Below are 22,210 nucleotides of genomic sequence, written 5' to 3'. Positions count from 1 at the left end.
TGCTGTAGGCCTGAAGAGAAGAAACTGTGCAGTACTTCTCAAAAGAAGCAAGTAGTGAAGTTCAAGTAGTCATCTCATCTCTTATCTTTTATTCTTCAAAATGTCCGTCCTAAGTTCCCTGACTCCAACATATAATCTTTAATTGGCTCTTTTTGTGCAATCAACAACTGAAAACTCGAAGATATTTAACTGACATTAATTTAAAACAGAGCTTTGAATTGATGGGTAAATCAGATTGTTAATATAAACTGAACCTGTGTTACCACAGAACTGTATAAATCTGCCTTCAGATTGTCATACAGGCTCTCGCTACATTTCATCTAAGGGTGGAGGAATGTTATTGTCATCAGTATTTAGTCATCATTAAGGTGGATCTCAAACAGACCTTCTGTTCAGTCTGTGTTGACATGAAAACCTATCACAGATACATGACTCAGGGTCCGTCTGTCCACCAGGAGGTTTCCACCTTGTGGTGGAGCAAACTTGATTACATGCAGACCTTGTTGTTGTTTTTGTTGTTTTCAGGGTTGTCTAGCTGGTTAAAATTGCCATGGCAACAGTCAGGGTCCCCATGTCAAGGGCCACAGAGCAGATGGACAGCTGGCTGCTGGATTTATTATTTAGTTGTTTTCATGACAACTGGACTGAGTTAACAAACTGGAGAAAAGTTTATTTCTTAGATCATCTGAATTCTCACCATGAGTTTGCAGTTTTGATTCAGAGAATAGTTCAGTGAGTCAGTCACCGTGTAAACCTTGCTTGCTGTAGTGTTTCACTGTGTCTGCGTTTTGCCTCTCTTCTGTCTTTATCTGATTGGTGTCCTTGTTTCAGTGATTCTTTGCCTTCACCGCTTGCCATGGAGGTAACGGTCCAACCACAGTGTGTGATTGTGTGCAGTCATGATAATGTTCTCCCTGCCGCTTAATATTTAGATCTGTTGTTTTGTGTCTAGCTTTTAACACTTGTGGTTTCAGATGTGAGTTGCAAATTAAGGCCAGAGTTGGTCTAGTTTTGGTACAAAGTTGAAGATTTTCATGCCAAGTTGAATTGGTTTAAGAGGAATGGATTATACTTAGGCCATAAAATAAAGTATTTACTTTGAGTGAGATAAAATTATGTCAAGGCTATATGGGTGGATGATTCAGTAGAATATCCTAAACAGAATTTCATTTCTATGAAGAGAAATGGATATAGGCCTATATTATGGTAAACTGACTGCTTGTATTTGGTGAAGACAAACCTTGCTTTAAATGCGGAGGAAATACAGTTGATCTCTGGTTTATTTGTGGATAAATAGATAAAATGATTGTTTGCAATAAATCAACTGACTTGCATATGTAAAATAGTAGTGATGCCTTATCGCAATTATTAAAGAATTCAGTAAATCCAGTATTGCTGTAAAACAACCATGCTTATTTTACAGTATTGCCCACATCAGCCTAATACAACCAGGTGTATCTGGCATTGCCACATCAGTAGAGACTGCATGTAAAATCTCTTAAGTTCCCTCAATACATTATCGTGTTGTTTGACCTTACGTGTCGGCATTAAATTGAGGCATATTCAAAAATGTATATTTACACATTTTAATTTAAAAAATGCAAGCAACAAAAAACTACCAATTGTTAAGTTTTTGGTAATCTATTTCATTACATTTGCTTTCGGGAAGTATCTTTAGCACATTTAATGGATTACCACTGATATCCCTTAATGAAAGTGCTAACCAGCGACGTCAGCTGTTGGTAGAGGCAGGACCGTCCAAACTTGAGATCAAACTGCTGCGTCACCCTAACAGTCATCACCATATCTTATTTCAAAAGGAAATGCATCAAGGATCAATCGTGATGCCTGTTTGATTTCTGCTTCCTTCCTTCATTTAAAACAATAGCAGACTATTTACTGTTAAACTTTAGCTTCACCAGTCACCTCACTCCCCACTCCCTACTGAACTTTCTTCCATTACTGTGGGGCAAATTGGGTCAGTTTTGCAACACACAGGCTGCTGGATTGCCTCATCAATCCCAGGACTTCTGGCACTTTGTACTCTTTCTGACGTGGTGAATGCTACCAGCTAAAAACCTAAAGCTGCCTTATTGATAGTCCTCTTCAAATACCACGTTCACACTTTGTCCCTTTATAACTGAACCGTAATTTGCTGGAAGGAGTGGTTAAGAGTGTAAGGGTAACTTCTGTATTTTTCAACCTGGACCCTATGTTCCCATGTGTTAAAGTGACTAATGGAGACAACAGTTTTTGAAATAGCTGCAGTATTGAGCGAGACTGCTGCAGCCATCAGCTGCAAAACAGGCTCAGAGTGTTATTAAGTGTCTGACAGCATCATGGAAAGGATCCCTACAGAGATGGACCTCTTTCCTAAAAAGATCTCCTGATCTCATCAAAGCCAACAGACTCCATTTACAGAAACGGTTATTTTGACTTTAAAACTTCTGTCAAACTCAAAAAGGAAAAATAAAACTCACTTTAACCATCTTGGTTCATCTTTCCACTGCTCCAACAATCACCAGTTCTGGTTTTGTTGAAATAAACACTGCATTAGATGTGAAAATACTCTGGCTCAACATGCTGCTTCTCTGATGTCCAACCTCCTTCTCTGCCCACTACTGATATTTTCACATGTAACTCTGTGAATTAAAGGTTTATAAATATGTGAAGATAGGGTCCAGGTTGAGAAGTGTCAAAGTTACCCTTTAAAATACAAAGACAGTCCCAGAAGGTTGCTGGAATATCAAAATGTGAAAACACTGTAACAGTATTAAATGACTTGCTGGCAGTGATGAACCTACAGAGAACTATCACTTGGATCTGCTCAATTTCATGGAGCTTCATAGCAAAAATTTGCCTGTTTTCGTCCACTGTCAATGCTTTTCTAGCATAGTGCTTGCTCAGCATTTAACAGCAGACTAACACCGTTAGTGACTAGCTTGTGAACAGTGGATTATTTAAGCCGCTAAAGAGCCAGATATTTCCCCTCAGGAGGTGGTGGAGACCAAAAATGGAGCTAAAAGAGTGAAATGTTGGACTTCTGCTCATCAATTGGTCAGAAACATGACTCCAAAACAATGATAATGTTACTCTTTAACTGCTAGATAACGTGAATAAGCGCTAACCACTTTAAAAGTAAAAACTATGTCAATGTTATCTTCTCAGATTGTTTCCAGTTTAAGGAGAATTTCTGAAGTAAGCTATAAATCTTCTGTCAATCTCTCAAACTAAGAGTGCTCAAAATGATTTGATAATAACTTTAATGTTTCTGTACTGACACTGAACACAGAGCCCTCATTGTGTCCTGGTTTGTAACATTATTATCTTGCGTGTCTGCTCTGAAGCAGCCGTTGTGTTTGTTGTTCAGAGCGTGGCTGAACAGTCGCTCCTCTCTGCTGCGCTTCTTCCCCCTGCACCTCCACCACCATTTCAGCGCGTTCCTCCCCACCCAGGGTCGTGGTCCAGTTATGAGTCCCCACCCCTCCCTCTGGCCCCTTCTCTTCGGTAACCCTGACGCTGTTTACCCTTGACAGTCAGTCAGCAAGGACATGCTGGCTGGCAGCAGTGTGTCTGTGTGTGTGTGTGTGTGTGTGTGTGTGTCTGTGTGTGTGTGTGTGTGTGTGTGTGTGTGTGTGTGTGTGTGTGTGTGTCCCAGTGAGAGAAAACAGGTATTCCTGCATCCACATACTGTTCCCTGCTCCTTTGAATTAATGTAGCCTCATTTTCATTCATGTCATTTTCTTTTCACCTTTACTGTTACTCACTCCAGTGAAGGTGGGAAATGTAATACATGTGCAGTTTGTGTAACGTGACCAGCTTTCTTGTAGGTGGCTCATAATTCAGCTCAGATTCTTCGCATCATACTTGTTATATAAAGTAATGAGTAACTGTCATTTTGAGAGATTGCATGTCCATAAAAGAGTGAGGGCAGCTGGTGAATGGTTACCAGCTAACCTGCAGTAATTTTATTTGCTGCAATCAGCCATGCAACTGACCAGTAATTCCCTCATGTGAATGCTGAAATCTTTGGTAATCAGTCCTGCAAGGCTCACTGGCTAAACTTCCTCCAGTGTTGCAAAAGTTTTCAGCAGGTTGGTGTTGGAAATGAGGTACTTTCTGTCTGAATCAGCTGAAAAGAACAACTGGTTACTGAGTGTTGGTCTTGATACAATCATTAGTCATCTGTGGTTTGCAGTTGAAACTTTTTACTGGAGTTTCCTTTGACAGCTTGTACAGTTGCTGATTGAAATTTAAGTCTAGAGCCTTTCACCTGTAGTCTGTTGTTTGCTGTATTTGTTGTATTTGAATTAAACCAACTTGGCAGCAGCATACTGTAGCTGAGCTTTGTCGGCTCCGTTCACCCATTCATAAATATTTCATGAGGTTACTGGTAAGGTCATCCAGCCTCTGGGTCTGTGTGCTTTGTTTGTGACCTGGCTGCCTGGCAGCGTCTCACTGTTTTCATGTGGTAGAAAACAGTCTGGCGTTTTTGTTGTCAGGATGACTCGTTGTCTAAAGATGGTGTTTCCTGTCGATCAGATTATTGACTAATGGCAGCTGTAGAGTGAAAAAGAAAGAAGCTGTTTGTCTTAGTGGTTGATCAGTTCTGGGCAATATATTGATATTGCATCGACACTGATATGAGACTAGATATCATATTAGATTTTGGATATCATAATGTGGTAGGAGTGTTGTCTTTCCCTGGTTTTAAAGGCTGTTCTGTTATTTGCCTTTACCCACTTACCTGTTATATGCACATTGCTGATGATTATATATGAAAAATCTCATCGTGATTGCTACCATATTGTCACAGTATAGATAAATATTGAGGTATTTGGTCAAAAATTCCATGCTATTTTGATTTTGTCCATATTGCACAGCCCAAGGGTTGGCCAGTTATCAGCCTGAAATTGTGTTTTTTGCATTTCAATTTTCATTTTGAGAAAAAAAAAAAGTGATGTGACGTTCGGTGGTCTGTATCACACAAGCATTTTTTTTTCATCTGGAGAAGAAGATTTGTAGGCCAGGGCATCTCTGCAGCACTATAGTGCTTAATTATAATGCTGTTTTCTCACACATTTTTCCTTTAAGAAAAAAAAAAGTAATTTGGCCCTGGTTCTGTGATTTGGATATTGCACTTTTGATTACATTGCAATTAATTGTGCAGCCCTAAAATAAAAGCTTAATGGAGTAAAAAGTACCATACATGCCTCCAAAATGAATAGTAAAAGTAAAAAATAGCAGGAAATTGTTATTCTCGGTTTTTATTCTAAGATTTAACTTTTAATGTGCAGTATATGTGTGTCAAACATCTGTTATGTCTCCTTCATTGTTAATAATCTGTATCATATCGGCCCTGGAAAAGAACATATCGGTCGACCATTTGTTTCTCCTATTGGCTTGTCAACAATATATCTGATTCACTGATGACTTCTGTGTCTCTCTTCCATCACAGCGCACAGTGCAGATACAGCCATGGTGAACGGTGACGGGGCCCATGGGCACACAGAAGAGGCAGAATCAAAGCAGGATGGCAACGGCGAGACGGACGGAGGAGAAGAGTCTAACGAGCAGGAGGTGATAGTGATCCAGGACACAGGCTTCACCGTCAAGATCCAGGCACCTGGAACAGAGCCATTTGACCTGCAGGTAAGGAGGATTGGAACTTCACAAGCAGCAGTTCATTAGGACAGGTGTTCAGACAGACGATAGCACTGCATAAACTGAACTGAACTTTATATTTCTGCCATTAACCTGCTGATCGTCACTGCTTCAGATGAGCTTTCAAACTCGTAGATCTAATAATCAAACCGGGCATTTAAAATGGAACTGGCACTGGTTCAGGGCTATTTTTGGACCGGATTATACTGCAGTGTGAACATGAAAATGTTTTTAGTAGTACTTTGCAGCATGGTAAAAACCTGGTGGTCGTAGTGGGGCAATAGTTTGGTTATAAAGAGGTAGGTAATAATTAAGTAATACCATGTAATTACAAAAATAATAACACGTAATAGGTTGATGTTAACAATGAGTATATCTGGGTAATATTAGTATTAAATAGTCATTACTGGGGTAATAACCTGATAATGAGGTTATATAGGTTGACATTTTAGGCTACTATCAGCATAATTCCTTCGCAATCACATGAAAATCGATACAGTTTTATTGTTAGTAGGTGACCATATTCTTATTAAAATATTATACTATTACTAAATAGTTTTGCCTCATTGCTCACTTTAAATGTTTCCCCATTATTACCCTTTTACATAAATCCATAAATTTTGTAATTCTAATATTAGACAATATACCCTTTGTTAATACCAAGCTATTGGTTATATAATTAATTTAATTACATGGTATTTAGTTATTGCTTCCTTATTATCAACTGTTGCCTCACTGTGACAGTGTTATTACAGAGCTGTGATGTAAAGGGTGACCATGTTTTTGAAGCTGTTCTTACCTACATCATGTCATCTCCCTGTCTACATCAGGTATCTCCTCAGGAAATGGTACAGGAGATCCATCAGGTGTTGATGGACCGTGAGGACACCTGCCACCGAACCTGCTTCTCCCTGCAGCTGGATGGAAACGTGCTGGACAACTTTGCTGAGCTCAAGTCCATCGAGGGCCTGCAGGAGGGCTCGCTGCTCAAAGTGGTGGAAGGTCAGATCCAGAGGCTTTTGTTCACATTTGGCTTTGTCTTGCTCTTGTGGTGCAAAGAGGGAAAATACAAGCAATACGTTGCAGATCCCTTCAAAATTAACAGCTCGGCTTGGAAAGGTCAGGCTGTTATTACATTACTTACATTGTTTTAACTTGAGTTTTACCTTTTTTAAGAGACTGTAATCACAGACATTGTCCTCACCAAAAAAGGCCAGTTGAATTAATATTGTTCTAACCTTCAAGTAAGTAAATGTCAAAAGGCTGTCTGTTAAGGGTGTACATAAAGCTACAGATGACAAAGCATCTAGTGTTGCATTTCACTTCATCCTTGTTGGTGTTCATGGTGAAAATGTCAATTAGGTAACCAGATAGTGTGAAAACAAATACACCATTAATGAAGGTGATAGTCAGACAGCATTGGTAGGTGCAACTCGACAAACCTGATCAGTGCTTCTCAACAACAACGACAAAAATGTTGTTATTGTTTTGTGCTCCAGTCAAAGACAGAGGTTGGACTTAGCCATGAATTTTTTTTTATTGTTGGCGTCATGCAGCTGAGATGCATTGAGGTTGGAAAATTCAGCTGACAGACTGACAGATTTATTTGGCATGTGAACTCACAATGGAACCCACAGCAGTGCAGCCTCCTTTTGACAGCTACCTAATACGGTATATATTTTGACACCACTTTATATACAGAACGGATTTTACTGTGAAATAATATGGATTATTTTAGTTAAATAGATGCAAATAAGATTTATTCTGCTTTTAAGTGTCTATTTGCATGGGTTCTGCCGTTGTTGTGTGATGTCAGACAACTGCGTCTTCATGAAGTCGAGGGAGATGGATGTGTTCTGAATTCACTCTTTTGATTGGCGTTCCATTGCACTTTTGCTACTGGGAGTGTTTCACCATCATGCAGATAGACAAAGCAAGAATGCTGATGTTCGATGCTGATCAGAGTGGGTGTTGAAGGTAAATGTAGTCAGTTGAAGCACTAAATTCTTCAGTGTGTGCGATACTGACTTAAAAAACTGAGTTTTTCTGCTGTAAAATCTTATGGCGACAGGCTCTCTCAGCTTTGATTTTAAGTGTCTGCCTTAGGGTAGCCAGGGGGCGTGCTAGATGAGTATGTTTGTCACCTAACATTATGTTTTGGCCAACAAAGTGTAGCTAAAGGCTAGGGTGGTGATACACAGCAACGTGGGTGGAAGAGTCGCAGATTCCCCAGCAATACATCCTGGTACATTTAGGCACTGCTACACGGCTCCATGTGCAGGAAAGCTCTGTTTTCTTGGTTAATATAGCAGCACTGAGAAATGTATTGCTTAAATTGACTAAATTTACCATTAACTGATTGAATTTTCCACATAAAAGTGGCAAATTTTCCCTTTAATGATTTGCTCTACATCTACAGCCTGGCACTGTAGGTATGTTGCTTGGTTCTTGCAATGTAAGTGTTGGAGTCATAGTTAATTTCAACCTCTACTCTGATCTGTTACATGTTAAATTGCTCACTGCCTGCTGCTTATTTATTTTCTTTTGTTTCTCTTTTCTCTAGAGCCATACACAGTGCGTGAGGCCCGCATCCATGTGCGTCACATCAGAGACCTGCTGAAAAGTCTGGACCCCTCAGATGCCTACAACGGAGTGGACTGCAACTCGTTGTCATTCCTCAGCATCTTCACAGATGGAGACCTTGGAGGTGAGGCATTTAGGGTGGATGCAGAGCCATGTTCAGCCATCTGGAGCATTTTAATGTGCAGTGTTTTTGCACGAATGTGGTGATGTGCAGGTGGACCACAGACTGTCACCTTGCTTGTTTTATGTGACTCCAGATAGTGGAAAGCGGAAGAAGAAGGGCAACGAGCTGGAGCAGATCGACTGCACCCCCCCAGAGCACATCCTGCCTGGCAGCAAAGAGCGCCCCCTGGTGCCCCTCCAGCCACAGAACAAGGACTGGAAGGTGAGGAGCAGCACAGTCTTGGTCTAATTATATCTTTTGAAAAACAGATGCAAACAGTACTTGCAAACTATTTATAGAGAAAGCCAAATTCAAAGCTAAAGCAGTTGAGTAAGAGACTGAAATTGTAAGATTTGTTCATTGTTTTAACAGCCTATGCAGTGCCTGAAGGTCCTGACGATGAGTGGCTGGAACCCTCCACCTGGAAACAGGAAGATGCACGGAGACCTCATGTACCTATACATTGTGACTGTGGAGGAGCGCCATGTCAGCGTTACTGCCTCTACACGTGGCTTCTACCTCAACCAGTCAGTGAACATTTCACTCTCATAGTTCTTAACGCAGCGTCCATTGCAGTGAAAACATGGAGCTGTTAAGCTCCTTAATCTTTTGATGCACAGTTTATACACAAAGTGTTTGGCAGTCACTAATATGCAGAGTGACTTGCAGTGCTGCAAATTTAAGACATCATTAAGTGAAGATACTTGGCAGCAGTCAAAGAGAAAGAGGAAAGAGGTGCTACTGTGAGAACAAAAAATTTAAATAGAACAGACATGCGCATAGCTGCACTTACTTTAAAGAGGCACTGCAGCTGGGTTGAGCTGTAAACTAAATGATATTGCTATACAGTGATGAACCACATTAATGTTGGTGTTAAAGGTCCAGTGTGTAAGATTTACATGGAGTTGGTTACAGAATATGGCAGAAAAAATGTACATGTGTGTGTATATATGTGTGTATGTATATGAATATAGGATAGTGAAGCACTGTGGAGATGCAAGTACAAGCAGTGGTGTATTAATAGTATCAGGATCCTAATTTTAGATTAGTTTTGGAGACCAGCAAAGACTTAACAGTCAAATTAATGAGGACTAATTGGATTACATTGATAAGTAGAATTGGTGTTTGGAGCAGGGTTATCTGTTCTGTTTCCAACAACTTGATCAGAGCCATTATAAGTTCCTCTCATGTTTTAGTGTTTTGTAGTTTTGGACAGAGCGGCTTCCCTTCAGGAAAACTACATCTGATCCAGGCTTTAGTTTTCATTAAGGTTTTTTTTTTTCTTTCAATGACTTTTGTCCTTCCCTCTTCATTTTCAGTTGCATAACTGTGTTATTTGTTACAAAAAGCCATAATAACAAGCTATAATAATGGTTGTGTGCGTGTGTTTTGTGTTTTTCAGATCTACTACCTACACCTTCAACCCTAAGCCAGCCAATCCCAGCTTCCTGAGCCATTCACTGGTGGAGCTGCTGAGCCAGATCAGCCCTGCCTTCAAGAAGAACTTCACTGCTCTGCAGAAGAAAAGGTAAAATCAGCTCTTTGCCCTCCTGTCAGTGGTCATCTTCCCTTCATACTGAATGACTTATTGTGTTTGAGCATTTCTAATACCTCAGTGTCTCCACAACGTCTGTTCCCTACTCACACTGAACTGTGCATTGTTTCACTTCTTTTCTATTGCTACATTTCTCTTTGAAGTGCTACCTTTCTACTATCATTCTAAAACTCATTCATTCATTAACTTTATTTAACCTGGTGAGAACGCATTTTCTTTTACAAGCAGGATCTGGCCGGTATGCAAGAGATCAAAGTTTTAAAGCTCAATAAGAAATTAAATGACAAGAACCACAGAGTCCTGACTGTTTGTGTAGTTTGTCATCAGACTGCAGATAAGCGCCTGGAGATGTATGAAAAGAGACCGTGTAGGTGATGCCATTTTCTCTGTTTCACTGTATTTTTGCTGCAGAGTCCAGAGACACCCGTTTGAGAGGATAGCCACGCCTTTCCAGGTGTACAGCTGGACAGCTCCGCAGGTAGATCATGCCATGGACTGTGTTCGTGCTGAGGATGCCTACACCTCCCGCCTGGGTTATGAGGAGCACATACCTGGACAGGTGGGCACAGATGGAAATTGAGATATATATATATATAAAGTTAAAGTGCCTTGAAAGACAGAAATAAAATGGTAGACAGTGATAAAAAAATGTGTATAGTCAATATTAAAGGTATACAGCATTAGGCAAATGTTGTAAACGAGAAAATTATTATAAAGACAGTCATTAAAAGAAAATGCATTTGTCATTTTAATTATTTAGACTGAAATTGAGATTGCAATATGCAATACGATTTGTGGAAATGATCAGTTTTGCATTACAATTAAAAAATAAAATTTAAATCATGATGATGTGATATTTACTGAGGTCAGTAACAACCATAATTAAATAAATATTAAAATGATAATCTTATAAACAGCATTAATAAAGCTGTAAGTGGCAATGACTGGCACACTCATTGCATTCATGGCATTGTGAGCTTGTGAAAAGAAGAATTATTGTTTAAATAAAATCTCTGCTGCCACACTTCTTTTGCCACATCTGTTCTGTGGTATTGTATGTTTTTTCATCTTGTCATTCTGTCACGTGTGCACAAAAAAGGGATCAACTGACTTTCAAGTTGGGTATCTTATTATTTAGTCTTTCAAAATAATCACACTTTGCATGGAACTTTTGTGGCATTTCCTCCATCCTGGACACAAAAGAAATGCTGTGCTTGAGAGGAGCGTGCTATGTAAGCCCATTGGAGGGCTTTATAATGCCCTTCAAACTGACTAGTTTGGAACAACACTCAACGTGGTGGACCTGTCGTGCAAAATGGAGTGAGAGTGTGTAGGGGCCAGATTGCAATTGGGCCCCTAAGATCTTAACTGGTGTTTGATGATCCAATAAAACTGAATGGTCCGCAGCAACAAATGCAGCACTTAAATCTAAAAGGTTGAAACACTGAGGATTTTCAGCAACAAGCAGGTCATCCATCACTTTAAGGACTGCAGTTTCAGTACTGTGGATGGCCCTAAATCCAGACTGAGATGTCTCAGAGATCTTTCTGTTTGAAACGGCAATTAATAGTTCAGGAACAATTTGGTCTGAAATTATCCAGGAGTGGGGCTCCAAAGAGGGTTTGCAAGAAAGGATTGAACAACTGTGTTCTTACAAGAATAATATCATTATTTTAATGTCCAGTATTAATATATTTTTTGTGCCATTATGTCTGTAGACCAGAGATTGGAATGAGGAGCTGCAGACCACCAGAGAGCTGCCGCGTAAGAACCTGCCTGAACGCCTGCTGAGGGAGAGAGCCATATTTAAGGTACTGCCCTCTGCTCTTAAAACAAATGATGTGAGATCAGCCATCTAGCACAAAATCTGCTGTAACATAGTCAACAGATGAGACCAGGTGATACTGAATCATTCTTTTTCTCCTGCAGGTCCACAGTGACTTTGCAGCAGCCGCCACTCGAGGCGCCATGGCAGTCATCGATGGTAACGTCATGGCCATCAACCCTGGTGAGGAAACACGCATGCAAATGTTCATCTGGAACAACATCTTCTTCAGCCTGGGCTTTGATGTGCGGGACCACTATCGTGAACTGGGTGGAGATGCTGCTGCCCATGCTGCACCCACCAATGACTTGAACGGGGTACGGGCGTACGGGGCAGTGGACGTGGAGGGTCTGTACACTCTGGGGACGGTAGTGGTGGACTACAGAGGCTACCGGGTCACCGCCCAGTCCATCATTCCAGGTATCCTGGAGCGTGAGCAGGAGCAGAGCGTCATCTACGGCTCCATTGACTTTGGAAAGACAGTCGTATCGCACAGCAAATACCTGGAGCTGCTGGAGAAAACCAGCAGGCCACTCAAGGTCAGTAACACGACCGTTGTCTCTAAAGCAGGGGAAAGAGATGGAGAATACAGTGTAACTGGGGATGAAATGATGACCAGTTTCACAATAAGCTATGAAATTCGATTAGTAATATTGTTGTTTGTCGTTGCTGTGTGCTGTATTGGTTAGCAGCTACACACCACTGAAGTGAAATGCCTTGAACACAGCAAAGCATGAGGAAATACAGGCAGAGGGCAGTGGCTCTGCAGATACAGACACCACCACCAGGAAGAATACACAATCATGAGTCAATCCAACATACATATCATGCTGAAGTAAATACTCATCAGAGTACTAAATGTGTACTCATCCACAGCTGAAAATGTTCCCCAACAAATGCAGTATTTACTCCTGTTGAGGAAAGTTCTCCCAGCTGAACTTACTGCGTAAATTACTGTTAAATTGTTATAATAATTAAAATTATTATAGACAGTCTATTAAGTTCCTTTGTGTCTTCAACAAGTTTATATTTCTGTATACTGGCTGTAAATTTTAGGTCCAGAGGCACAGTGTGCTGAATGAGAAAAACGAGACGGTGGAGCTGTGCTCTTCTGTCGAATGTAAGGGCATCATTGGAAACGATGGCCGCCACTATATTCTGGACCTTCTGCGTACCTTCCCTCCTGACCTCAACTTCCTGCCTGTGGATGGAGAGGAGCTGCCTCCAGAGAGTCAGCGCCAAGGCTTCCCGCGCCAGCACCGCCACCGCCTGGCTTGTCTACGCCAAGAGCTCATCGAGGCCTTTGTTGAGCACAGGTATGTATATATCTGAGCTGGTGTGCATCATCATATTATCATAATCAGGAAAGTTTCTACATGTGATTAACTGGTGATTCTGTTCCTCCCTCAGATATCTTCTCTTCATGAAGATGGCAGCGTTACAGCTCATGCAACAGAAAGCAAACAAGGACACTAAAACTGACACACCCGCCATCACAGAAACCTCTGAAACGACTACAGAAAGCAACGCTGACACAACCCAGACACAGACCCCTGCAGCAGATTCTCCCAGTGCAACAGAGGTCTCCACAGACAGCACAAGCCAGACAGACAACGACACCCCTGCTGCCTCACAGGCAGTGGCCGACGGTGAAGAAAACTCCTCGAAGCCCACCACAAACGGGCCTCTAGACCTCACAGCCACCCAGAACGGGGAGTGCAAGAGCCCACTGGAGGGTAAGGAGCTTGAGGAAAGTATTCCAGGATTAGCTCAGGCCAAAGAGCTGGCGGAGACCTTAGTTGCCGAAGATGGATCTTGTATTGGTATGTCCAAAAATACCCCAAAAACACATGGCCTGGACGATGCAGGGAGAGCCACTCTGGTGGACAATTGCATAGAGAAAGTAGTGTTTATTAGAGAAGTAGTATTTATGCAGCTGGGTGCAGCTCATTGCAGCTGAAGTGTGTTTGTGTGCGTGCGTGCGTGCGTGCGTGCGTGCGTGCGTGCGTGCGTGCGTGCGTGCGTGCGTGCGTGCGTGTCCATAGCAGTGGAGTATGAAGCACTGGTTTGTTAGTTGCTTCTTTCCACCAGGAGAGCTGTCCCTGCTCAGTCCTCAGCCTGTAGTCAGGATGAGTGTTGGCCTCCGATTAGCCTGTCTCTTAGTGTCCCAGCCTGTGGTGCTTTGCTTTGGGATTTCACCCAATAAATGGAATAATCACTTTCGCTGTGTCTGATAATCCCAGTGTGTTTTGAAATGCAGAAATAATCTCCCTGTTCAATGATTTGTGTGATGCTCCATTGATCCTAAATCAAACAGTAATCTGCTTGTAAGACCTAATCTGTTGTCGTTGTGGTTGTGTACTGACTGCTTTGAAATGGTGGTTGTGTACTTGACTAAGGTCATGTCTACAGTAAGCTTATCAAATCAATATTTTGTGATTGAGGGGGAAACACAATTGAATTACAATTATCAACCAGGCTATCTGTATTGTGTGATCAGCTGTATTGGCTGCTCAACTTAAGCACATTCACAGCAATGTGTATTAATGTGTAATGTCCATGTTAAATAAACAAATAATTAAGATAAGTGATGACACAGAGTCAGAGGCAACAGAGGATTGGCCTCTTTCCATTACTGAGACACAGCAACAACTGCAGACTCAAAAGAGCAGTTTTGAACAGATGGAGGGGGAAAAAACACTGGCTTAATGTGGACATGGTTTGAACTGTAATTTGCATGTGTTGATATGATGTGTCTGTACTTATGACTTTTAAAATGTTTACATCTTTTGCTTGTGTGAACCTGATCATAAACAGACCCCAAAAGCCGCGAGGTGGTCCTCAATGCCTGCAAGGCAGTCGGCTCCATCAGCAACACATCTTTTGACATTCGCTTCAACCCAGACATCTTCTCTCCAGGTAAGCACGACAAGTGCATTTGCATTAATTTTCATTCGTGAATTGTTCTGGTGATGTCAAGTTATACGACGCCTAAAACCACAAGAAGGCTTTGGCTGTAAAGTGGCTTGTCCACAAATCACAAGGTTTGTAGTTCAGTCTACAGCTCTATATGTTTTTTGTTGGAAAATACTGAACCCCAATTTGCACTGCAAATGGCTGCTTTTAATCCATCCTAAAGAACAGTGAGGAGCAGGTGACATGAACACTGTCCCATTATATACAATATGTCTGTATTAATAGAAAATAATTAAACTACGAACTATTGCCCTTTTAGCTAAAGAGCAAAGAATATAATTGTACTATGTATTTCATCCATTTTCACTCCCTGATCTGTCAGGTTTGTCAGTGTCTCATTTCCCTCTTGTTGTAGTCATTTTTAGCTCATTATTTTTAGAGTGACAGTTGTTCATAGGCGAATATAAACACAGAAGTGACAATGTGTGTGTGTTGTTGAACTAGGAGTACGTTTCCCAGACGACAGTGCAGATGACGTCCAGAAGCAGAAACAGCTTCTCAAAGATGCTGCTGCCTTCCTGGTGTCCTGTCAGATCCCGTCACTGGTCAGTGTCACAGATACGCCCACAGATCCAGATCAAATGAAGGTTGAATTTTCATGTTGTAGAGCTGATTTCAAAGGCATGACTGTACTGTGTGTGTTTTATGAGCAGGTTAAGGACTGTTTGGACCACAGCGCTCTGCCCATGGATGGAGCCACACTGACAGAGGCCTTGCGCCAGAGAGGCATCAATGTTCGCTATTTGGGTTCTGTTCTGGAGTTTGTGGATAAAACCCCCGCCAAAGCCCAGCTGGAGCATTTCTATGTGAGTGTGAACCCCTGACTCTAACAACCACTGTCACATACTTTTTGCACTTGGGTTTTACCAATCTAATTTTCCCTTTTTCCAAACCTTAGAGGATAGGAATCAGTGAGCTGATCACCAGATGTGCAAAACATATCTTCAAGACATACCTGCAGGTTGGTAACACTAAATATGCATCATCTAACCGCTTTCATTCATTTTGATTGTTATTTTAATAGTTTGGACAAAGTCTTGAGTTAGGAAGGTTAGGAATATCCTTGAATTTGAATATATTCTTTGAAAAAAGCCCCCCCAATATGATCTGGTGTTTCTTCTAGACAATCACTCATGCAAACCAAAAACCTTTTAATATTTGAAATGAAATGATCCTATTGTCATATTTGTTTGCCTCCTGATGTCAAAATGAGTCAAATTAGCGTTAAATGACTGTTTAGTTTACCAGCTGTTCATATTAACTTTGATTTTATGTATGTAATGATCAAAGTGACAATACACAGATTACTGTGGGTATAAGTTGAATTTATTGTAACAATTTAGATGTGAAGATAAATGCTTCAAAGGTCTGGAAATTGTTGTTGAGGTACCATGAAAGAGCTTGAATTTTATCCTTAGAAAACTGTACAAACCCTGTATTTAATTTTTTTCCCCTCATAATGTAGGGTGTGGAGTTGTCTGCCCTCTCTGCTGCTGTAAGCCATTTCCTAAACTGCTTCCTGAGCTCCTTCCCTGATGCTGTCGCACACCTGCCACCTGACGAGCTGGTGTCACGCCGCAAGAGCCGCAAACGTCGCAACAGGGTCCCCGGTGGCGGTGACAACACAGCGTGGGCCAGCCTGACGCCCAGCGAGTTGTGGAAGAACATCGCCTCTGAGGCCCAGAGCTATTATCACTTCACCATACAGTGGTGAGGGCTCCATCCGTTAATGTGAAACAAGTTACAAACATGGTAAAGCCTTTACATTTTGTGTGTTTACTGGTCACACATATTCTGTCTTTAAAATGTTTTGTTACACAGTGATAGTGTGGACCAGGTGGTGGAGAAATACGGCCTCCAGAAAACCACTCTGCTTAGAGAAATTTCAATCAAAACTGGCATCCAGGTACGACTCATTTGATCTATCATGACTTCCTCATGTCTGTTTTCCAAATGGCCTTTATCAGTTTTCCTCTACTTTTCTTTGCCTTCTAGATCTTGATAAAAGAGTATAACTTTGACAGCCGCCACAAGCCTGCCTTCACAGAGGAGGACATCCTGAATATTTTCCCTGTTGTGAAGCACGTGAACCCCAAAGCCTCGGATGCCTTCCACTTCTTCCAGAGTGGACAGGCCAAAGTGCAGCAAGGTGAGATGTGTTTATATGGAGTCTTAGGTGCGTCAACAAAGTGAAGAAATCTGTAAAAGAAGTAATAAATATTGACGAAAAGACGAATTTGATTTGACTAAATGCATGTCATTCTTCCTTTTCATGTCCAGGTTTTCTGAAGGAGGGCTGCGAGCTGATCAACGAGGCTCTTAACCTCTTCAACAACGTGTACGGAGCCATGCATGTAGAGATCTGTGCCTGCCTGCGCCTGCTGGCACGCCTTAATTACATCATGGGAGACCACCCTGAGGTAGGCAGAAATATAGCCACTTTTACTCTGTCAGCAACATTTATACACACATGGTATTGATTTTATGTCTCTGAATGACATTCTGTGTATTTACCTGCAGGCTCTCAGCAACCAGCAGAAGGCTGTTCTGATGAGTGAAAGAGTCCTCGGCATCGAGCACCCCAACACAATTCAAGAATATGTAAGGACATGTTTAGCTCATGCTAAATTGCTGGTTTTTAGCCTTGACCCATGAATTACTAACAGACCTCTGCCAGAGGCTGCATTCAGGCTTGTAAGGGGTTAGTAAGTTAATGATATAATCAGGGGCCAATCCCAAACGTGCATTAAAAGTAATCTTAGTGTAGATATGCTAAAATAGGACTTATGCGGCCCCTGTTGGATTTTGCAAGTTGTGTTGCTGCAGCACTTTGGCTCTACATTCAACCTCTCCAAACTTCAAGTAGTTCAGCGTTTAAGATCTGTAAGACAGGACTGTATTTTGACCAGTTGTGTTGTAATGCTTGAATCAAATGAGAAATGGATCTGGAAGTCAACCGCATAAAAATGTAAACCGATGTTGAATTTATGACAGATTTGACCTAATAGTAACATAAATTCAGAACAACAAGGAGCCAAGGACCAAGCCTTGAGGCTCTCTAGAGGAGAACTGAAAGGTGGAGGATTTAAAATTGCCAATGACCACAGAGAATTTCCTATTAGAAAGATGGGAATAAAAACAATCTAAACTGTCGTTGATATCCTAACCCCAAGCTAAAAACATTCAGATAAGCTGCATAAAGCAGTAAAAATGATGTTTGATCATCAGTTATCGTAGCCATTGTTTCCCTATAACTTAAGTTTGTTCTCTTCACTCCACAGATGCACTTGGCTCTGTACTGCTTTGCCAACGGCCAGCTGTCGACTGCCCTGAAGCTGCTTTATCGCGCCCGTTACCTCATGTTGTTGGTTTGCGGGGAGGACCACCCAGAGATGGCGCTGCTAGACGTGAGTGCAGCCTTTACTTTGAGCACTGATACTGATTTAAGTCTTTGGTAAAATCCCAACCTGCCAGAGGAAAACAGACAATTTGGTGTACAGTCTGTCCTTGCTCTTGACTCTCCCTCTGCAGAGTAACATTGGACTGGTGCTGCACGGAGTGATGGAGTACGATCTGTCGCTGAGATTCCTGGAGAATGCCTTGACCATCAACACAAAGTACCATGGACCCCGGTCCCTCAAAGTGGCCCTCAGGTGAGAGACTCCTCATCCATATAGTAGCTATAATACTGACTGACATGATGACTGACTTTGTCTTTTTTTTTTTTTTTTCAGCCATCATTTGGTCGCAAGGGTTTACGAGAGCAAGGCTGAGTTCCGCTCTGCATTACAGCACGAGAAGGAGGGTTACACCATTTACAAGAACCAGGTCAGCCCACAAGACTGTTACGAACTGACACACTTCTCTTCACCTGCTGTGATGACGTGACATTTTAAATATTTCTCTTCTCTTCTCAGATGGGCGAGGCACATGAGAAAACCAAGGAGAGCTCAGAGTACCTGAAGTATCTCACCCAGCAGGCTGTCGCTCTGCAGAGAACCATGAATGAGATCTACAAGAACGGCTCCAATGCCAGCATCATGCCCCTGAAGGTGACTGTTCTCAGTCACCATATGTTGTTAATGTGCTTCTGCTCTTTCATCACCACCATTCAGCAGTGATGATATGTTTTGTCTCTCCTTCTGTTTCCCAGTTCACTGCTCCCAGCATGGCCAGTGTCCTGGAACAGCTCAACATTATCAACGGCATCATTTTCATACCACTCAGGTAATAAGAAACCTGCAGGGACTTAATGTTTTCTTGAGACACAGCAGAAATTTGACTTGACTCATAAAAATATGCATTACTGCAGCTGTGTTATTGTGGATTACTTTAAGAGGTTATTGCTGAAAATAACTGTAGAGAAGTTTAGTGGACTCTTGAGTGTAGGTTTTAGTATCACCAAATAGAGTGAAACTTGGCCACAGAAGAGACATCTCTATCTTTTTCAAATTCTTTGAAATTTGTTCAGTTTTACTGTCAATCAACATCAGGGAAAACTGGAAAAACCCATTAGTTTTCTTTAGAATTTCGAATTGCTGCATAATTCAAGTGTTATGTGCCACAAACATTGTACTGTGAATCCAGAAATCCATAATTTACCACATTATCTTTTATATTCACCTCATTTACATTGGTTTACTCAAGCAAATACCCTTACTGTATGTTCCACACAGCAGCAGCAAGCCTCTTCAACTGTGTGTGGCATCACAGTGTGGTCAGCATAAGAAAACAGCTCTATAAACCAGTAGGAGATAATGTAAGCAGCGTTTCCAACACAGGAACACCCCCTCAGGACTAGAAACCTTTGCGGGAACTTGGTGCGTTTCCACTGCAGGGATCAGGGTCTAAATTAAGTTTCAGGGACATTATTTTATCCCACAAAGAGTCCCTGGGGGTAGCATTTTCCAAAACTACTGGAACTCTTGGGATGGGGCTTGCAGTGCTGAACATTTCTGATTAATTAAGTACTTGCTGCATTTTGTTTCAGTTACCCACAACCCTTGTTTTGCCCACAACCCAAAGATATTCAGTTAAATATCGTACAGGAGTAGAAAATAATCATTGTAGCTCTACCTCAAACCAGTTTGTTTTGTTTATTGTGCTTTGACACAACATGGAGTTACAGAAGAAAAGCATTTGACAACTGGACCAACAATGAAGTCCAGGCTTATTGAGCATTTATGCTGTCTGTTTTCTTTATATGGTGTCATCGTCGTCATGTAGTCTGATGCAAAAATGACGTACAGAAACAGCCACTATAGCACTGCATATTTTTCATCTCTCCCTGCTCTGCTTACACCTGATTGGCGCTGAACACCTGCTCCAGGTGATTAGGTGTGGACAGAGCATGAAAACATAGAAAAATTGCAGTGCTAGGGCCCCTCAGGAAGCTATTTGTTGTAGCTGGTTGTAGTGCACAGATTGTAACGCCCCCTGAGGCAAATTTTGATTTGTGATATTGGGCTACATAGAAAAAAAAATTAACTTGACTTGAGATAGATTTGAGATGTAAGTAAGAACAGAATGATTGATTTTTATTTATTTATTTTTTTTTGTATTTCCCTTTCAGCCAAAAGGATCTGGAGAACCTGAAGGCAGAGGTGCAGAGGCGGCAGCAGCTGCAGGAGCTGGGGAAGAGCGAGGAGCCTGTTGAGGACAGCCCAGTGGAACTAGAGGACAAAATTCCCATTGATTAATGTCTAAAAGCCCTCAACACAGCTACTTTCTGCTATTGGGAGGGGGGGAGAAAGAGGCCGTGATGCAACAGCCATGTCACTGAGCCTGTGGACCTGAGAACCGAGCAATCAGCATTGAAATTAACAGGGGGGGAGGAGAGGAGAACACACTGTATGAACTGTAGGACAAAGGAATACAGAGTGGGAGTTTCCTACGAAGTAGGAAGGGAGTCCAAACATAGAATCAATGTAAAGTGCAATCTGAAAAATCCCCAGTCCAAGAACCTGGCGGTGAAGGTGTTAGCTGCTTAGAAGTGCAGCCGGGGGAGGGAGACCAAGGATGACCATGAAATTGTATACCAGAGCCTTATCCACTGTACCATGTTACCCCAATAATGCTTCGTCTCAGCTCACATATCCCACAGCACTGTTAGCCCAGGACCACTTTCTGCCCCACCAGTCCCCAAAGAGCCTCGAAGACCCCCGGGCATGTAGCCACTGACACCCCCCCCCCCCCCCCCCCCCCTCACGGTGCTCTCAGTGATAAAGCACCCACCCTGTCCTAGAACTCAGGGTTACTTTCTACTGTGCACTAAGACCAGAATACAGTCACTAAATTTGAGATTTTTCAAGTGGGGCTTCAGAATGTAAATTCCCCTCTTAGTGGCATCTTTGCAGCAGTCACCCATCACTCTTTCATGTCCCCTCTCATTAAATAATCCTATCATTTGTACGTATTTGTGTGACATCCCAGGTGGGTGCCTGCTGTGTCCTATGGTTCCTGTTTCTCCAAGCAAGCAAACAATACAGCCACACATTAGTGAACTTTCAACCGGTTTGATTTTTCATTTGCTGGATTTTTTTTCTTTTCTTTTTTATTTAGAAAATAAAATGAATTTTGTAAAAGCGCACAGGAGAATTAAAGAAGGTATTAGGCCTGTTGATCATCAATTAATTTAAGCCATGTCTGTTTTATAGAAAAAATGTATAGAAGTGGAAAAAGATGTATAAATCGCTATCGGATTTAGACAAGGTACTTGATTGATGGGAAAAAAAACGCAGATTTGAAACGTCCACCTTTAAGCAGTAGATTTATCTATCTATATACTAGCTGTGTTCAATCTTCTATTTTTACACATTGAAAGAATTATGTGCATGTATGTTTGTACGTGTGTGTGACAGTGTGTGTGTCTTTGTGTAGTCCGACAGAAAATCTATTGGCCAGGGCTGTTTGCTGCTTTTTGCTGCTGCATAGTGAATAGAGGCTAAAGCAAACATTGGCTTTCCAAATGTTTTATTTTTCTACTCATAGTAAACTTGTTGGATGGCTGACGCCTCTTTTCTTAAAACATTCATGGCCACCGATGTTGTAAATCTGTTTGTGTATGAATTGGTACTGATATGAACCTCTTCTCACCACTGGACAGGTGTTCAACATTGGGAGTATTGACTGATTTATTGTTGCTGGGTGTTCTCTTTTTTCCCCCAATACTGGGTCATCTTTTCATATGTAACTGAGACAAAAACCAGCCAGGAGTGTCTGTTCATTGAGCAGTGTTTAGTGCACTTTCTCGTGCTGTCACGGTCACAGCACAACCAAAAGTGGACGAAAGAAGGGCTGCCTCAATGTGATGTACCAAAAAGAGACTGATAAAAGGTTTGTTTCCGCTTGTATACATGCAATGTATCCCTCCCATGGCAATTTGTTACTTAATTGTTGCCGTGTCTAAATGTATGTGATTAAAGCAATAGAGATGGTGCTGGAA

General features: G+C 41.6%; 1 protein-coding gene across 3 annotated transcripts in view; it reads left to right on the top strand.

Moving 5' to 3' along the window:
* cluha (CLUH binding protein of NUMT mRNA a) overlaps positions 1 to 22,210 on the top strand; it is a 25,200-nt gene extending 2,990 nt beyond the window's left edge. For 2 of the 3 annotated variants that reach the window (XM_084716992.1, XM_084716994.1), the window contains exons 2-27: positions 5,459 to 5,652; positions 6,495 to 6,666; positions 8,228 to 8,371; positions 8,505 to 8,632; positions 8,783 to 8,937; positions 9,813 to 9,938; positions 10,377 to 10,524; positions 11,684 to 11,776; positions 11,895 to 12,329; positions 12,847 to 13,106; positions 13,201 to 13,613; positions 14,608 to 14,709; positions 15,211 to 15,311; positions 15,420 to 15,572; positions 15,665 to 15,727; positions 16,232 to 16,476; positions 16,588 to 16,672; positions 16,762 to 16,915; positions 17,047 to 17,186; positions 17,287 to 17,367; positions 18,048 to 18,173; positions 18,298 to 18,419; positions 18,501 to 18,594; positions 18,684 to 18,818; positions 18,920 to 18,993; positions 20,339 to 22,210. In XM_084716992.1, coding sequence (XP_084573118.1) covers positions 5,459 to 5,652; positions 6,495 to 6,666; positions 8,228 to 8,371; positions 8,505 to 8,632; positions 8,783 to 8,937; positions 9,813 to 9,938; positions 10,377 to 10,524; positions 11,684 to 11,776; positions 11,895 to 12,329; positions 12,847 to 13,106; positions 13,201 to 13,613; positions 14,608 to 14,709; positions 15,211 to 15,311; positions 15,420 to 15,572; positions 15,665 to 15,727; positions 16,232 to 16,476; positions 16,588 to 16,672; positions 16,762 to 16,915; positions 17,047 to 17,186; positions 17,287 to 17,367; positions 18,048 to 18,173; positions 18,298 to 18,419; positions 18,501 to 18,594; positions 18,684 to 18,818; positions 18,920 to 18,993; positions 20,339 to 20,465 — 4,070 coding nt within the window. In that variant the 3' untranslated portion in view covers positions 20,466 to 22,210. The remainder of the gene's footprint in view (positions 1 to 5,458; positions 5,653 to 6,494; positions 6,667 to 8,227; positions 8,372 to 8,504; positions 8,633 to 8,782; positions 8,938 to 9,812; positions 9,939 to 10,376; positions 10,525 to 11,683; positions 11,777 to 11,894; positions 12,330 to 12,846; positions 13,107 to 13,200; positions 13,614 to 14,607; positions 14,710 to 15,210; positions 15,312 to 15,419; positions 15,573 to 15,664; positions 15,728 to 16,231; positions 16,477 to 16,587; positions 16,673 to 16,761; positions 16,916 to 17,046; positions 17,187 to 17,286; positions 17,368 to 18,047; positions 18,174 to 18,297; positions 18,420 to 18,500; positions 18,595 to 18,683; positions 18,819 to 18,919; positions 18,994 to 20,338) is intronic. The other variant, XM_084716993.1, reaches the window with a different exon arrangement.

The sequence above is a fragment of the Lutjanus erythropterus genome, chromosome 4, assembly GCF_056507025.1.
Source record: "Lutjanus erythropterus isolate fLutEry1 chromosome 4, fLutEry1.hap2, whole genome shotgun sequence".
NCBI lineage: Eukaryota > Metazoa > Chordata > Actinopteri > Lutjaniformes > Lutjanidae > Lutjanus > Lutjanus erythropterus.
Note: the sequence above shows the minus strand (reverse complement) of the source record. Positions and strands in the feature narration are given on the sequence as shown.